This window comes from Brassica oleracea, chromosome C4 (assembly GCF_000695525.1).
Source record: "Brassica oleracea var. oleracea cultivar TO1000 chromosome C4, BOL, whole genome shotgun sequence".
NCBI classification, from domain to species: Eukaryota; Viridiplantae; Streptophyta; class Magnoliopsida; order Brassicales; family Brassicaceae; genus Brassica; species Brassica oleracea.
Genome location: NC_027751.1, coordinates 8,285,452 through 8,302,396, shown reverse-complemented (window position 1 = coordinate 8,302,396; position 16,945 = coordinate 8,285,452). Strand labels below are relative to the sequence as shown.

Here is a 16,945-nt window from a genome sequence, read left to right as displayed (position 1 = left end):
TTGGGAATTTTCCAATTTCAGAGACAAAATAAGTCGAAATCTATAAGTAATCTGAGAACATAGATTGTTCTTCGGCCAAAAAGAATACGTGATTCACTCCATCTCCTCCCACGCAGTACCAAACAGTTAATTTTTTTTTGAAAATCTGTCCCTTTAAATAAAACAACGAACACTGGATTGATTTATTTCCAGATAATAAACGAAGTAAAAAAACCAAAGACAAATACATGTACTACGATGGTGATGAACTGTATGAGAGAAATTCTTACATCTAAAACTGGATGAGGATGATGGACAATGTAAATGGACAGAATGATGATGGAATATGCAAAGGGATAAGAAATCTGAAACTTCAATATATAAATGGATTTTAGAGACGGGTTGAATCCGAAAGGAGGCAAATGAGGTGTCCTTTGCAAAGAGGCGGATGTATAAGGGGTGCTCGTTCAGAGAGCAGTTGATTGAGACGCCTTTTGGTGAAGGAGATTGATGACGTCGGATCTTATAAATAAGAGATGATCATGTCCGTTAGATTACAAAATATTGTTAAACTAAACCGTTATATTTAAATTTTATTTTCCTATAAAAAAATGATTAGGTCATCTAGCATCAAAATTAGGTTTGCTATTATATATAGATTTGTAAATATCTATTCTCTGAATTCACAATCGGTTTTTACATCTACAGAAAGCTCACTAAACTAATATAAACAAGATCAACTCTCTCGTTTTAATCTAGTATGCATGTTGCATTTGCATAGATTAAAGATTATTTGAAGTATATTTTATTTCCGAGAGCAATCATTAGAGGAATCAACCAAGATAATTCACGTTATTTTTATTAGAAAGGACACAAAAGCATACATATTACAGAAGCAAACTAAACCGCTAGTCTTAATATAGCTTAGTTTTAGATTTGTCCCGGTGGGTAATGAGCAGCGCCCGTGGTTCGGCTAGGGTAGGCGGTGTGTCCAGGAAGATGGTGGCGGTGAACCTGAGCGTCCGCCGCATGCTCAGCCTTAGACTCGTGGAGCTCGGCCTTGGCCTGCGCCTCCTTAGACTTCTCTCGCTCGTGAGCCATCTTCTTCTCTTCTGAAGTCCTAGCCATAGTCTTCTCCGCATGGCTTTGTGCCTTTGCGCTGCCAATGTTGAGCTTCTCCTTGGCCGTGCTGGCCATGTCGCTGATCTTTTCCTTCGCTGAATGCATCTTCTTCTTCTTCTTGAACCTAACTTCTTTTTTTCCCTTTGCTTTGGTTTGCCTTGTGACCTCCTGGCTCACGATTAAATTTAACGACTAACGGCGTACGATTAGTCGAGTCTGTTGGCATCGCCACGTCTATTACGCATATACGTGTCACTAGTTACGCCTACGTACGTGGAGTACGTGCACACGTAAGCCCATGCAAAAGCTAGCTATCTACACCAAGAAGGTTTACTAGGGTGGGCCTTCGGTACCCATTCGGATTCGGTTCGGATCTATTCAGGTTTCAGGTTTTCGGGTTCAAAGATTTCAATCTCATTTGAGTATTTCTAAATTTCGGTTCGGGTTCGGATAATCCATTTAAATTATTTTAAAAAAAATTTAAATTCATTATGTTTAAAATTTCTCAAAATCAATAAACGAAATAATATATTACATATAAATTTGAATAACATATGTCAAAATACATAAAATTAACATTTAAATTGGTTGGTTTGAATATTTGGATAGAAAATCAATAGATATTTCAAGCATTTTTTGTGTTTTGAGTATATTTTAGCTATTTTAAACATTTACTTTTAACTATTTGTATATATTTTCAAGTATTTTGAACAATTTATAAATATCTTATATATTTTGGATGTTTTAATATACATCAAATCTAAAAATAATTAATATATGTAGGTGTATAAATATATTTTGAATACATTCGGGTACCCGAAATACTTCAGTTCGGATCGGTTTCGGTTTTGGTTTTTTAGATACCAAAATTTTAAACCTATTCGGATATTTAATTAATTTTGATTTGGATTCGATACTATATTTTTGGATTGGGTTCGGTTCGGTTCTTCGGATTCGGGTTTTTTTGGCCATAGTTTATTCATTTTGGCTTTTTACATTTTACAATATCTACGGGGCGAGGTAAACGTCATCGAAATATCATTTAGCGCCTGGCCCAATTAAAGGCCCAGTTAAGTATAATATTAGCCCATACTGTTTACCACTTACACCCACACACAAAACACCACCAGAATCCGGAAACACTTGTGTCTTCTTGTCTGCACCGAAGTTCTGTCGTCTCGGTTGAGAAATACAGCCATCGCCGATCAGTAAGTTTCATCTACCCTTGTTCTTTCATTTTTATTCTCCACGTCTCCTTTCGTTATCACTATTTTCTCCTGATCCTGGTTTGGTTTAGCATTCACTTAACGATTCAATGATCTTTCACTCTTTCAATCTCTTCTCTTCAGATTCTCGTATATACCTAGAAAGATATCATCCGATGGGTTGTACTGTGAGGTCGAAGCACGTCAGACCGAACCGGAAGACCCGATCCACGAAACCCCAATTCGATCCGTCTTGTCTCCTCAACAAGACAGCTCTATCGAGTCTCCTTGATTCCAACCCTAGTGGCAACTTCGAGGACAGTGGTTACGGTTACTGCACCGAGGAGCAGCTAGAGGATCTACTCCTGAAACATTTGGAGCATATATACAACGAAGCTGTCTTAAAGCTTGTGTCTTTGGGTTACGATGAGGATGCAGCCTTGAGAGCTGTTCTGAGTAACGGGTACTGTTACGGTGGGACGGATGTGTTGAACAACATTCTGGATAACTCACTGGCTCATCTAAAAGGTAGTAGTAACGGGGAGGAGGATGAGGATGGATCAGAGACCGTGTTCGCTGATCTGAGACAGCTGGTGGAGTACTCGCTTGCTGGTATGGTTTATTTGTTGAAACAAGTGAAGCCTAATTTGAGTAAAGGCGATGCGATGTGTTGTTTGCTTATGAGTGAGCTTCATGTTGGGAAGGCGAGTACAATTGATATACCAACCTCTGGAAAGATGGATGGTGATGGTGATGGTGATGGTGCTAGAGAGATTGATTGTCCTAGGAGGTTTAATCTAACGCCGTCTATGAAGTGTTTGCTGAGAGAGAATGTTGCTGCGTTTGCCGCTGGTTATCGTGCTAGTAAGAAGTGTGAGCAGCCGCCACAAGAGAGTGTTAGTTCAGTTTTGGAGAAGTTCCAGGATCTGAACCTCGATGATGACAGCGCGCCTGAGAAGGGAAAGGATGATGCTTTGATAGGACTGCTGCGTCAGGTTCAGGATCTGAAGATGCAAGTGAAGGAGAGGAGAGAGTGGGCTCAGAAGAAGGCGATGCAAGCTGCGCAGAAGGTTAGCGATGAACTCGCTGAGCTTCAGTCGTTGAGGAGTGAGAGAGAAGAGAACTTACGGTTGAAGAAAGGGAAACAAAGTGGGGAGGAGTCGACGGTGAAAAGGATATCAGAGATGGAGAGTGATCTTAGAAAAGTGAGCAGTCATGTCGACAAGGCTGGTATGATAGCGAGGAGGCTTGAGAACGAGAATGCAGTGATCCGGGCTGAGATCGAAGCTTCCAAGCTAAGTGAATCAGAATCGCTCACGGCTTGCATAGAGGCAACGAAGAAGGAGAAGAAACGGTTGAAGAGACTTGTAGCGTGGGAGAAGCAGAAGAAGAAGTTGCAAGGCGAGATTGATGGTGAGAAAGAAAAGATTAAGGCACTCGAGAGGGGTTTAGCACAGATCAAACAGGAGGAAAAAGAATATGAGGTACCAAGAAATGTATTATCTTCTTTTCTTGGATCATCTTGTTAATATCTATTTTTGCAGGAGAAATGGAGGGAGGAGGAGAAAGCAAAGGAGCAGGCGTTGGCTCAAGTGGAAGAAGAACAAGGGTCCAAGGAAGCAACTGAGGTGAGAAACAAGAGAAATGTTGAAAGCTTGCGGTTGAAGATTGAGATAGATTTTCAGAGACATAAAGACGATCTCCAGAGACTGGAACAAGAGCTGTCTCGGCTCAACAAGGACTCTTCAACTGACGCAAGCCTCCTGTCAAATAACATCTCCCAGACAACGGGAGAAGAAGTGTCTAAACTGCTTGAAGAGCTGGATAGGCTTGATGGGTTGTATGAGAAAGAGGAAAGTTATGACCGGGAATGTTTAATCTGTATGAAAGATGAGGTTTCGGTTGTGTTTCTCCCTTGTGCTCACCAAGTTGTATGTGCGAGCTGCAGCGAGAGCTTCATGGGTGGTGACAAAGCGACCTGTCCTTGTTGCAGAGCTTCGGTTCAGCAGAGAATCCGTGTCTTTGGAGCGACTTCGTAGTCAAAATATTTCTTTTGTTCAGATATAATACTTCGTCTTTTTCTATTTTAACTTAAAACTTATGGAGCATCTCTGCTTCATATCGTCTCTTTCAAGTTCAATTATGGCTTGAATGTTGAGCATTTGGTCTTTACATAAATAAGTCTTTTGAGTTGTTAGAAGATGTTCCCTGGTTTATGATCTTCCTAGGGTTGACAATGTAAGTTAAACAAAATTAAAGCTTCTTTACCCAAACTCTGAAACACATTCCCTTTTAACTAAAATTTTATAGAGAAATGTTCCATTTTTTCAAAAGCCTTTTATGTTTCAAATAATCCATTTCATTCCAAAAACATATCAACAGCTCCATGTTTATTCCATTTGGGACTTCTAATGAGATTTTGAATAATGTACTGATGCCTTGCGTGTTTGTAACTTTGCTTGAAAAACAAATATAACATGGGTTCCAGGAGGAATATGTTCTCTGTATAAGATTCTTACGGTTGAAAGATTTGTCAGTGAAAAAAGAAGAGAATATTTTGGTTTTAGGAAGAGAATATTAGTAACACACTCTTTAAAAAAAATATCAAAAAACTGGACTGGATATGATTGACTTTGAATGTGTTGCGTCTCTCAGTTACGAACTACTTCGTCGTATCTAGTTCGGAGCTGCCACGTTTCTGCGTATCAAACAAAGTCTCCATCTTGAGACATGTGTCTCCTTAGATATTTTGGCTTTTAGAAAATAACGTTTAGAATCCACGTTTGCGTCTCAACACGTGGCGCCCCCACCCCTTTGTTTTCTTCCTTTTGTACTACCATATACCCTGATTCTCTGTTGTCGCAGCGTGCACGCAATCGCAAAGAGACACGCGTCCCCGTAACCAATCTAATGTTGACACATTTAATGGCGGGAGTGGGAGCATCACAGAATCTGTTGCTCAGACAAGAAGCCACGTGTATCACCCTTGAGCACCGTACCAACCGCTATAAATATGTGAGGATCGCGACGCTGCGTGTAGGTTGTAAAAAAAGCTAAATGATTTTTTCTAGAAGGGTAGATTCTCCGTCAGTCCCAATGATGAACTCGTCTCGACCGGTCCGATTCAAGCAACCGAGTCGATTACCGAGTTTCGGCGAAACGGTAATAGAGAACGAGCAGGTGCTGACTCTCGTCTTCGAGTCAATCAGCTGGGACATCCACACGATATGCGCAGTCGCCTCCGTGAGCCGTAGGTTCTGGGCGATCGCGAGACGCGTTCTGTGGCGTTCGCTCTGCGTTCACCGCGCTCCGGGGATGGCGGCGGCATTGTCCGGATCAGATCCGAGCGGGAGAATCGACGGGGGATGGCAGGCGCTGGCGAAACTCATGTTCTTCTGCGGCGGCGGCGAGTCGACTCGGTGGCCGGGTCACTTCGCGTCCGAGTCGAGATTCTCCAAGACCTCCGGGAGGTTTTTTCTGCCGAAAAACTGCCGGGGAGATCTCTTGTACGTGAGCGATCCGTGCGAGCATGAGGCGGTGGGTGGTGGCGGAGAAGAGCATTTAGGTGTTTTCAGAGGGGTATTTAGGGAATTTATGAGGTCGAAGACGAGGCAGTGTCTCGTGAGGAGACAGGCGGAGCTTGAGGAGAAGGTTAGGTGTCCGTATTGCGGAGGGCGCGTGTGGAGCATGAAGGCGGCGCGTTTAGTTCCTAAGAGCGCGGCGAGGCGGTTGGGGTCGAGAGACGGTGGGCTAGAGTTCTACGTTTGCGTTAACGGTCACTTGCACGGTACTTGCTGGTTGATTCCACTCTCGTCGGATGAAGAAGAGAGGGATTTTGATGGTGAAGAGGACGATGATAGCGACGATTTTTTACGGGGGTGAGATCTAATCCAGTGGTGGTGGACTTTGGAGGCATATATGCAAACAGCAGAAGGGAAGAGGTTTCAATTAGATTGTCTTAGAGCTCGAGTTGAAGAATCTCAGATTGAGAGATCTGATCTACACTGTTGATTTGTGATGGCTTTGAGAACGATAAAGTTTTGATTTATTGTTGTCATTTAGCACCTCTAGTTAACCGTTTTGGCCCACTAAACATATTTGGGCCCGTGGATGGAAGCTTAGAGCTACACCATGGGTTCCATAGTGAAAATATTCTATGTACAATAGTAAAATTTATTTTTTCTTCCCGCTAATCTTTCAAATAAAATCATCAAAAGCATTCAATTTGCTCATAATATTAGATTTGACCAGAGCTTTAAAAACGAGAAATTATTTTCTGTTAACAAATATATTAACCTGTCTGTTTGTTCATTATTATTTTTCGATTTTCCATTCGATTTCAATTTGTTTCTTTTTATTTTTGAGTTTTTGGTTTGGTTCTAATTGGTTTGTAGTTTTTGGTCTTTCGATTCAAAAGATATAATTATTGTTTGGTTATTTATCATTTTGGATCGGTTTCAATTTAGTTATTTTGGTTTTCGGTTTGGTTCAGATGATAATGTTAAGAATTCGATAAATTCTGGATTTAATTTGGTTTTGGTTTGGTTTTCGTTTTTGAGATAATTTTGAATAATTCGGGTAAAAATCACTTTTGAATTTTTAAATGAAAATATCGAAAAATTCCTATAAATTTAAAATTTTTAGATGAAAAATATTCCGGTGATTTGCTTATATCAAGAAATTAGGACAATTTTTAATATATTGGATAAAAAGTAAAATAAATGTAATATTGCAAGTGTTACATGAATTGTTTTTGAAAAGAAAAATTGATTTTTATTGACAGCCACATAAGTTCAAACTATATTTTTTGGTGACAATTATAGACAAGATGCCGATTATAAGTAAATCTAACAATATCGTATTCATACTATTTTTTTTTTTTGTAACAGTTCATACTAAATTCTTAGCTATAGTTTCTTTAACTATCGTAAAGAATATGCCATAAACAGTAATACATTGATAAAGTATTTAAACTTAGTTGAGCTAAGTTTTAAAGTGCATAGTTTAGATATTATTCATTTTTAATAAAAGTTTTAAATTTCATGGGAATATATTACCTACCAAATCGGTTCAAAAACCAATATATATAAAGGTTTTTCGGGTAATACTATAATATTAGTTGTAAATATCTTGTTTTAAAAAAAAATGTTTGTTAGATATTTAAATAATTTATTTTTCAAAAAATAGGTTTCAGAATATTTCATTACTTTTGTTTAGGTTTTTCAAACATAATGAGTTTAAATTTTAGTTGCACATTTCATAGTTTTTCACCCACAGTTTGGATCCCTATTTTGTAAAGAAAAAATAGATTTAAAATTCATGGGTAATAAATTACAATTGCATGTGTATTAGAACGTTTCATATCAATTTAGATCTAGTGGATTTTTTTTTTGTCATCCTTTAGATCTAGTGATAATTATAGTATATGAATAGTATTGTAAAGCTAGTAAATTGCAAAAAAAAAAAAAATTGCATGTGTAATCCGATAAACTATAAAAGCCATAGAGATGTCACATACAATATATTGCTCGACATTATAAATTTTGTATTATGTATTTTGTGCAGATGCGCCTAAATACTCTAACAGTACTAAATGTTTCATAATATATTGGTCATATAAAGAAGTAGGGTGTAAATAATTATGGTCATTAATAAATTTCTAATTAAAAATTAAATGACAATGGCATTGTATTGTAATTTTTTTTAAAAAAATCAAGGACATAATCTTACGAGGGATTCTGCATTAATAGTATAGATCACTCGTAAACGGATTACTAACCCATTACATTATTTTCAAAATATTAAAAAAAAATTATGCAAAAGCTGTGTTTTGTCTTCATTTTCTTTTATTAGCGGTTACTAGAAATTTTACCGCGCTACGCGCGGTTTATCTGTTTATAAAATTAATATTTAAAAAAACGTATGTTTTAAAATTTTAATACATATTAAAAATTCATCTTAAATTTGATTGCAAATGTAATATTTTTCTGATTAACTATTTTTCATAATTTTTAGCCAATCAAAATTCAATAATCATAAATTTTTAATCTAAAGCCTTAAATTTACAGTTATACCTAATAAAAATATATTGAAAATGTAAAAAAATATGTCTTTTTAAAAAAAGTTCAATAAAACATTGATAATTTTGAAATAGATGGATTATATTAAAGGTTAAAATAAAGTACTTTTATTTTGTGATATATTATATTATTTATTTATTTGTTTTGATATGATATTGCTTGGTATTTGTTGTTTTGTCAATAAGTATTTTCTATAAAATTGTGAAACATGTAGGACATTTTATTATGAACAATTCATGTTTAGACATAAAATTACTTTGGATAGATTATGTGCATTACTGCCATTAAACATATGCATATATATATTTGTCATTGTCATTGTGTAGAAAATATATAACCTTGCAATATTATTTGTCTATTAGAGGAGAAACATACTTCTATTATTATCTTAGACTGTTAAGTTAACTATTAAACAGTTTATGATTGAGATGGAAAAACACAAATAAATTATCATGGTTGGAGCACATTTCCAATAAAAGATTTTAACTACAAGTATACACTTAACTCTATTTATCAGATTGAAACTCTTCTAGCCTAACATTCTCTTACACGTTGTGTTTCTCAACCACGGTGGCCGTTTTGTTTGTCCTTCCTCTCTTATTATTTTTCTGATGGTTCTTTGATTGTGATCCTTCCCCTTCCTTACTGCTTTTATTTTCTCATCCTTCTGCTTATACTTATTTGGTAATTTTGTCTCATGTCTAACTTCAACGAACTTCCTATATGCTCGGCTTCCTATATTGCATATGCAAGTACCAGTTTTTATTCGTCTCTCTGTCATTGACTGCGTTGTGACTGCCTGAATCAATGAGAATTTTAAAATATTGAAAAACGTATATGAGTCTGAGTTATGAAAGAATACAATGATGATGAGACCAAAAGTAGCTAAATCGAGGATGACTGATTGTATCATTGTGAAAACAAATTTGAAATTGCATGAAAATAAGAAATGAAATATATATATATTTTTTTAGTTTAGGTAAAGCATTTGATGTACCTCACTATATATATGGAAATCTTCACGTTTATTTTTTTTATGACAGGATCTTCGCGGTTTTGCAACACGAATAACTCTAGAACAATGAAAAGCATGAATAACTCGAAGGTCTACGTTTGAATTTGGCTGGTAGGATCTCCTCGCTATGAATTTGACTGGTGAAATTCTGAGAAGTTTCTCTGAAAAATAATAAAAAGCGTGAGGAATCCTCTGCTTACTTTATCTATCAGCCCGGTCTTCACTGATACATGGAAGAGGAGACTCCCAAACCCTAAAACAATCAATTATTGTTTCTAGCTCTCTATTGTAGATAAAGAATAGTTCAGTCCTAATCACGAAACGAATCTGGAGATATAAAAATTATAAGAATATGTAAAACAATTAACAAAGGTTTATAGATCTCTTACCAGTTCGCCGAAGAAAGTTATTGTGATGATGAAAGAGACGTAGACGGACTGGACTTACTGAGGCAAAGGGTAACGATGAATACCGCTTGTAGCTTCATTCATCACGGATGCCCCTGAAAAAAAGAAAGAGACTTTTAGGTTCGTGTCATCGTGTGTATCGAAAAATCGCTCAATGAAAAAAACATAAGAAAGAGCTGTTCATACTGTGGTGGCTCTTCTTTAGTTTTTTTTAATCGATTTATAAAGTGTTGAAGAATGGAAGTCGAAGAGCAATATATTACGTTATCGATTTTATTTTAAAGAGCCATACAAGCCCGTACCAAAGGAACAAAAACAAAATATAAAATCCACAGGAATGTCCCGTTTAAGATTTGGTCAACAAAGCTTAAGTAACCTGTCAAATTGAAACTCTCTCATTGGTTGATTTAATTCGTTAAGGTGGCATAGCTCAGATAGCTTCATATTCCCCTTTTCTCTTTTAATATTGTAAGATACTTGCACAAAACATTATAAACCCCATTGATTCCATTAAATAGTACTGATAACCAATCATTCTTTACCAATATTAATACAAAAAAAAAACATTCCTAAGGAAACAAAAAGAAAAGAGAACTTGGCGAAAACTAAACAAAGTTTTTGCCACCCTTTTGATACATTTTTGAGTTTCTCTGTTGCCTTCAAATTGTAGTTTTCATGGTTCTCATAAGTACTTTCCTGATGACTTCCATATCCTACTTCCTCCAAGTGCTATCACTAATACAGTGCAGTCGTCGTGATACTTTCTTCTATCTCCTTGCGGAATATCCAGAAGCTCATGAAACCCCAACCCTGCTTTCCAACAATCATTAATCACCAAACTCGCAAACCAGTGTAGTTTAAAAAGGGAAAAGATGTTTTGTTTTACCAGCTTTCTTAGCTGCACGGACAAGTAGTTCCTGTATAACATGTTGAGCAGGATCTCCATCTGGAAACTTCTCCATGGCAAGAGAAACAACTTCCTCGTTGCTCAGGTATTGGTACAACCCATCAGACGACAGAACCATAAACTGATCATTCTCTGTTAGCCTGTAGTGACGTAGAGACGGTGTGCATGATATGTATGGATCCGTCCCAATGTACTCATTTCTAAACATTTCCAGTAACGCATCGTTCAGTTTAGGCTGCAACAAAATCCACTTTTCCTTTGTGAGAATTACGGTAATGATAATAGTTTTTTTTTTGTGATTTAAGATTTAATATCTAGCTTAACCTGCTTCAAGAACCCTGCTCCAAACGCTCTGGTCACCTTGAGCCGTCCTTTAACTCTGTCGTTTACTATGCAATGCATGTCATCAGGGTGCTCGTTTTTTATTCTTGTTACTTCCTGAGATGTGACAAGAATATTGTAAGTGTATGATCCTAGGCAACAAAAGCTTAAGAAGGTTTCAAGAGTTGAGAATTACATCTTCGATGCTAGTGCTGTGATCTGTAGTCAGCTGCAACGCCACCAGTTTCGTGCCCTGCGCACATGTTTCATCGTCATCCACAGCCGAAGGCTCTCTGATGTCACTGTCTATGTCCAAATCACTACATCTTTCTGTCTCCACACCCCCACCCGTTTCTTTAACCTCATGCTGCGCAACTAGAGCTCTACTATCCCCTATGTTCATTATATACACATCATCATCTCTCATCAGCGCAACCAGCAAGCAAGAACCCATCAACGCAAGCTCGGGATTCGTGTCGAGAACCTTATCAGTCATCTCCAAGAACGCTTGCTCCGTGGCTTCGAGACCATTCGACATGGCTTTAAGAACCAACTCGTGATCGACCGTACCCACTTTACGTCTCTTCTTCCTCTTCTCCACCGTTTCCTCTACTCTAACGCTATCTACCACCTCGGCTTCGCTTGAAACTCCTTGCTTAGACAAACCCCGCTTCAACTTCGACAAGAACAGCCACCTCTTACTTCCGACAGAGACAGCATTGCCTCCGGAAATAACATCGTCAACCGAGAACGCAAACCTATCGGAACCTGAAAGATCTAACCCGTCTTCCGCTTGAGCCTCCGCGAGAAGCTCCCATAAACGTTTCCTCTCCTTCACTTCCACCACCTCTGATGGACTCTTGCTCGAACTTGCTAACTCTGTTGTACTACTATCTAACCTATTATCACCTTTTTCGTCTTCCTCTTCTTCCTCAAGTTCCCAGAACAAGCCTTGTAACTCACTATGAACCGCACGGTAAAGATTAGCCATCAGAAACTCCGGCGCGTCGGGACCGTTAAACCCGTCGTAGATTCCGGCGAAGAGCCACCCTTGCTTCTCGAAAACAGCTAGCTGCACTCTGTCCTCTCCCGCCTTCCCCAACGCCCACTGTAACTCGTTCTCTCCGGCGGAAGCTGCCTCCGCCGCCGCTTCGCCGCCGTCGGGACTCACGGTGTTCTCCTTTTTAGCACCGACGACGAAGTTCGACACCGGGAGAACCCACGGCCGCTGCTTCCTCTCCCCGAAAATCGGATGCCACGAGAGACTCTTCTTCTTCCTCCTCTTCCGCCTCTTCTTCGAGTAAACGCCGCCGAGCGGCGCCGAGAAGTGCACGCCGGCGGAGTTAGATCTCAAAATCTCTCCGGCGGGGTCCAGCGGTCCCGACGTCGCGCCTCTCTCGATCGGACCGGACATGAATAAACCGTTACGCTCCACGGGACCGGACCGGTCCGGTCCCAACGGCACGGGCTGAAGCGGGAGCGCGCTAAACGACGACGTTCCTTCGAAGCCGTTAGCGTTCACGACGCAGCTCCTCAGGCTGCCGCCGAAAGTGCTCACAGTGGCATCGTCGTAAATATCGTCGAGCTGAAGGACAGTTTTGGAATTTGACGTGTTGGCGCTAACCGAGGCTCCGGAGATAGATCTGAACCCGGTGTGGAGCTGGTCCGATGACGCGGAGCCTCGGATCCGACCGGGAGATAACCGGAACGAACCGGTGGGAGAGGTGAACCGATCCGAAGGGAAGGGGGAAAGGAAGCGGTTAGAGGAAGGGACGTAGCAGTAAGAGTGGCCTAGAGTCTCATCCAACGGCTCACAGAGAGTGTTGAGCCGATCGGAATGAGTTTGATTCTGCGCCGCTGATGTCGGGGAGTGTTGGCGGCGGCGGCTACAGTGACCTTGGTTGAAGCAAGGTAAGAGGGAGGAGAATCCACCTCCCATCACATTTGATGGCCGAGAAAATATATTTTCCGATAATAAAAGTTAATAATTTCTCGGCGATTTTGAAATTGTGAGCTGAGAAGAAAAATATTAAGACACACAGGGAGAGAGACTTTTGTCGTGTTTCTTTGGGATTTAAATATGTTTTCTTTTTAAGTCTTTAGTGGTTTTGAAATAAGGGAAACATTGACTCTTTTTTTCGCTTTTTCTTGGCTCGATTACGTAAGTACCACCAACATTCTCTTTTAATTACAAATTCACCCTTGTAATGCTCTAAAACCCCTTTTATAAGATTTTGACCAGAATAATTAATTAAAAGTAGAAAAAATCAGTTTGTTCGAATGTTTAATTGCAAATTAGTGATATTCGGACATGAGAAATACAAAAAAAAGGAATAACATTAGCGCAGTTGTAGTTGACTAGTTGTGGACTTTCTTCCTTTTATCAGGAGCATAAATGGTAATTCCAGACTGGAAAATATTTTGACTTTGTTATCACTTATCAACTTGCTATAGTTAGGATAACTCGATGTGGTCACGTTAGTACAATTTTTTAAGCTCACCAGACGTCGCGTTAATGAAGTTCTAAACTTGGAATAATTACTTGGAGCTACATTATATAAGTGTAGAAAACAGTTTTGAACTAAACATAATCTGAGGAAAGTAACTTCCTCTGGAAAAATAAAAGAAAAAGGGAAAAGGTCAAAATAGTAAACCTAGGCTCGGGACCTCTGGTCTAAAGGATTCTTATATTAGGAAAGCCTTTTGTCATTTGCTTTGTTCGCGCTCATCGGTCTCCGGGACAATGAGAATTCGCATTTATACCCTTTGGTTTTCTCTTTTAAGTCCACCAAATAGATTATAAGATAAGTTTTTAACAGAAAAAAAAGATTATAAGATAAGTTACCAATTAAAATATAATTGGCCAAATTAATACTGGTGTGGGGTTTTACTAAAATATACACAAATTGATACAATGGACTGAAAATATTTCAAGTAGAAATCTGATAAATAATTTGGGATTATAACTAAAGAAGAAAATGCTGCCTCTTTAGATACTTAATTACCCAACTTTAGAGAAATTAAGAATACTTAATCAACTTAATCATCATATAAGCAACATGAAAATATAACATCGTTGAAAATTACAAAGTTTAAAGTATAACATTCTTTAGTACATGTTGACAAAAAGTATAACATTCTTTAGTACATAAACAAAGCGCTTGTTTCAACCATATATTTATCTGTTCATGAGAACTTTACTATTCATTCACATTACAACAATATATTCCCTTCCATTCAAACTTTTTTATTCGATATATTCCTTTCATTTTTCATACTTTTCGTGCTTATTTTCACATTTTTCATACTTTTTCTTTCATTCAGTTCGTTGGCTTCAAACTGTTCACACAAATTCTGTTCTAAGAAAAAATTAAACAATTCAACTAACATCTTACCAGTTCAGCCAATTATTTTTGCCATCTACTACTTTTTCAATAAGTAACGCATATGAGTATATTTTCTTTTTGTGTCAATTGTCAGACACAATTCATTATTGCGTCCGTTACCAAATTACCATACGTTGGAAAATTATGTGACTCGTGTTGCAATTAGAATCAACAAATAAACAACACGAGCTTAACCGTTACAAATGCAGTATAAGTGGGTTAAGTGACAGTTAAAGTCAGTGTCAGTTTGATTTCTGTGAGATAATAGTTATACTCTAGGGCTACTGACATTTTTTTTCTACTAAAAACTATTGTTTGAAAAAATATTTAGTTATTTTACACATTTTCAAAATTAATATTAATATCACTTCTCTAAATATATCGTATATCATTAAATGGTAAATCATTATACATCTCGTTTTCACGTTTTAAACATACACTACATGCTGCTAATAATAACTACGTTTGCAAATAATAAAAATGTGTTATTTTAACAGTTTTCCCATAAATTAAGACCGATCCATATCAAAGTACAAGTTTAACTGAATGGAGCTGTATTTCACAGGTTTCACTATTCTTCGCTAAATTTCAAAAAATCCTTCATTGCTGTTTTTGGCTAAGTATAAAATTAAATTATTCTGGTTTTAAACCAAGTGGTTGTAACCTATTGGTAATTTCTCGGGGTTTGGTATGTACACACATCAGTTATGGATTCGATTGAACTAAATTATCACCACTTGGTCAGTTTAGGTTTGGGCTTTGGTCCAAATAGTTTACATGGTGGGCCGTAATAGATGATCGGTTCACCTTCTGACATTAGTCGAAAGATATTTCAAACTTGGAACACGCTGTGTGGTAAAAAAAAAATATTCTGGTTTTGTCATCGGTGACTATGTCATTTGATTAGGAAAAACCCTTGTTCGGAAACTCGCTAGGCGCTACGCGTGCGGCGAACCCGGGCCTAGCGAGTTATCCAAAAATCGGAAATAAATCCGGGAGTACTCGGGGATTTATTTTCTGATATTTTAGCCATAGATACATATATATATTAAATATGTTAAATAACAATGGAAGTAGAGCGTGGCATAGTGGGTCGGGTTGTCTATCTTTGGTCAAGGAACCCGAGTTCGAAGAGCAGGTTGTGGGATTTTGCTCTATCTTGGTATGTGGACATAGAATCCTAAGCTTTGTCATTTAATTTAATAATACGCAAATACAACAAAACAAAAAATCATTATTCCTATATTTATTTGACATTTTTCTCTTGATCTCACGACAAAATTAACACAAAACGGTTTTATGCTACATTTTTTTGTTTTCTTGAAATTTGTTTATTACAACACAAACTAAAATAAATAGGTGGTAATTAATATATACATCAATGTTTAAAATAATAAGTAGGTGGTATTCTCTGTAATTTCGCATAACAATTAGTTTGTTGCATGCGAAATATAACGAAAGCAAGCTTGAAAGCTTGGTGTTATTTTGAAGAAATCATGCATGCAACTTAAGTTAATCCAATAACAGACCACTTCGGAGAAATTTGACAATTCGTTATGGCATGATCAGATTATTAGAATCGCTCGCAGATATCACATCTAGCATGCCCAAAATACGGATCAAACCTTGTTTATCTTAATACACCTCCGATTCAATTTCTAGTGTCAATAAATTTAAGGAAACGCTTTGACATTTTGTGGCTTGTTTTATTTTGCTCCTCTAGACTCTACGGATGTTGGCTTGGGTGATCTCGATTGTATTTGCTCTGGTTTTGAGATTAGCTATCATGATACTATCAGTTTGTCTTGGTTTTGTTGACGTCTATGTTCAAAGGCTTAGTGGTAGGTCGTGTCGTGCCTTTTTCGTGGTGTCGTTAGGTTTCGGGGTATCTTCCTCTCGCTACTGTTTTTTTTTTTTTTGCTAAGAATGCTAATATCATATTAATGATGTTCAGATTTACAAAAAGTTAATCTAAATGCTACTCTACCTTGGCAAAAAGAAAATAAAAACAAGATAGAGCAATGTTATGGAGCTAATAAATTATATAATTCAACTTGACAACAGAGAAAGAAATTTCTTCCTATCCCTCCTTGCCATGATTATGATCTTCACTTCTCTGTATATCCCACGCGCAATCACCGTTGGAGCGATAATGCAGCTGTTGTGATATACATTGTTTCTCTGTTTCCAAAGTGAAAGAATGTGAGGATAAAGAGATGTAGATGAAGAACATTGAAGAACAGAGAGAGAGAGAGAGAGAGTAGATCTGAGAGAAACTATATTCCCTTTAAATTCAAATTGTGGATCTGGGTACAAGTATTTAAAGACAAGTGACCTCAGTACACAATATAATAAAATATATTCTTCTCTCTTCTTCTTCTCTTCAATAAACTCGAGCTTATAAAACCTTTATAAAGCCTTATAAAACCTTATAAAAGCTTTATAAAACCTTATAAGTCTGGCAGCTTAATTCTCAAGTCTGGCAGCTTAATTCTCAAGTCTAGCTGCTTAATTCTGCTTCAT

At 37.6% G+C, this 16,945-nt stretch overlaps 4 protein-coding genes across 4 annotated transcripts; 2 read left to right on the top strand and 2 right to left on the bottom strand.

Annotated features, from left to right (window-relative positions):
- Positions 1-839: 839 nt before the first annotated feature.
- On the bottom strand, positions 840-1,242 carry LOC106341460. Its single transcript, XM_013780231.1, has one exon. The coding sequence runs from the start codon at positions 1,204-1,206 to the stop codon at positions 910-912; it is 297 nt and encodes a 98-aa protein (XP_013635685.1). The 5' UTR covers positions 1,207-1,242; the 3' UTR covers positions 840-909.
- Positions 1,243-2,217: 975 nt separating this feature from the next.
- Positions 2,218-4,587, top strand: LOC106342837 (MND1-interacting protein 1). The gene is made up of 3 exons (XM_013781877.1): positions 2,218-2,309; positions 2,451-3,790; positions 3,851-4,587. Exons 2-3 carry the CDS (start codon positions 2,483-2,485, stop codon positions 4,343-4,345), a joined length of 1,803 nt encoding a protein of 600 aa, XP_013637331.1. The 5' UTR covers positions 2,218-2,309; positions 2,451-2,482; the 3' UTR covers positions 4,346-4,587.
- A 437-nt stretch (positions 4,588-5,024) lies between these two features.
- LOC106339698 (EID1-like F-box protein 3) lies at positions 5,025-6,491 on the top strand. The gene has a single exon (XM_013778555.1). It carries the CDS (start codon positions 5,364-5,366, stop codon positions 6,186-6,188), a length of 825 nt encoding a protein of 274 aa, XP_013634009.1. The 5' UTR covers positions 5,025-5,363; the 3' UTR covers positions 6,189-6,491.
- Positions 6,492-10,305: 3,814 nt separating this feature from the next.
- On the bottom strand, positions 10,306-13,100 carry LOC106342991 (protein phosphatase 2C 29). The gene is made up of 4 exons (XM_013782081.1): positions 11,233-13,100; positions 11,040-11,153; positions 10,695-10,950; positions 10,306-10,618 (listed from the first exon to the last, which is right to left on the bottom strand). Exons 1-4 carry the CDS (start codon positions 12,973-12,975, stop codon positions 10,491-10,493), a joined length of 2,241 nt encoding a protein of 746 aa, XP_013637535.1. The 5' UTR covers positions 12,976-13,100; the 3' UTR covers positions 10,306-10,490.
- Positions 13,101-16,945: the final 3,845 nt, after the last annotated feature.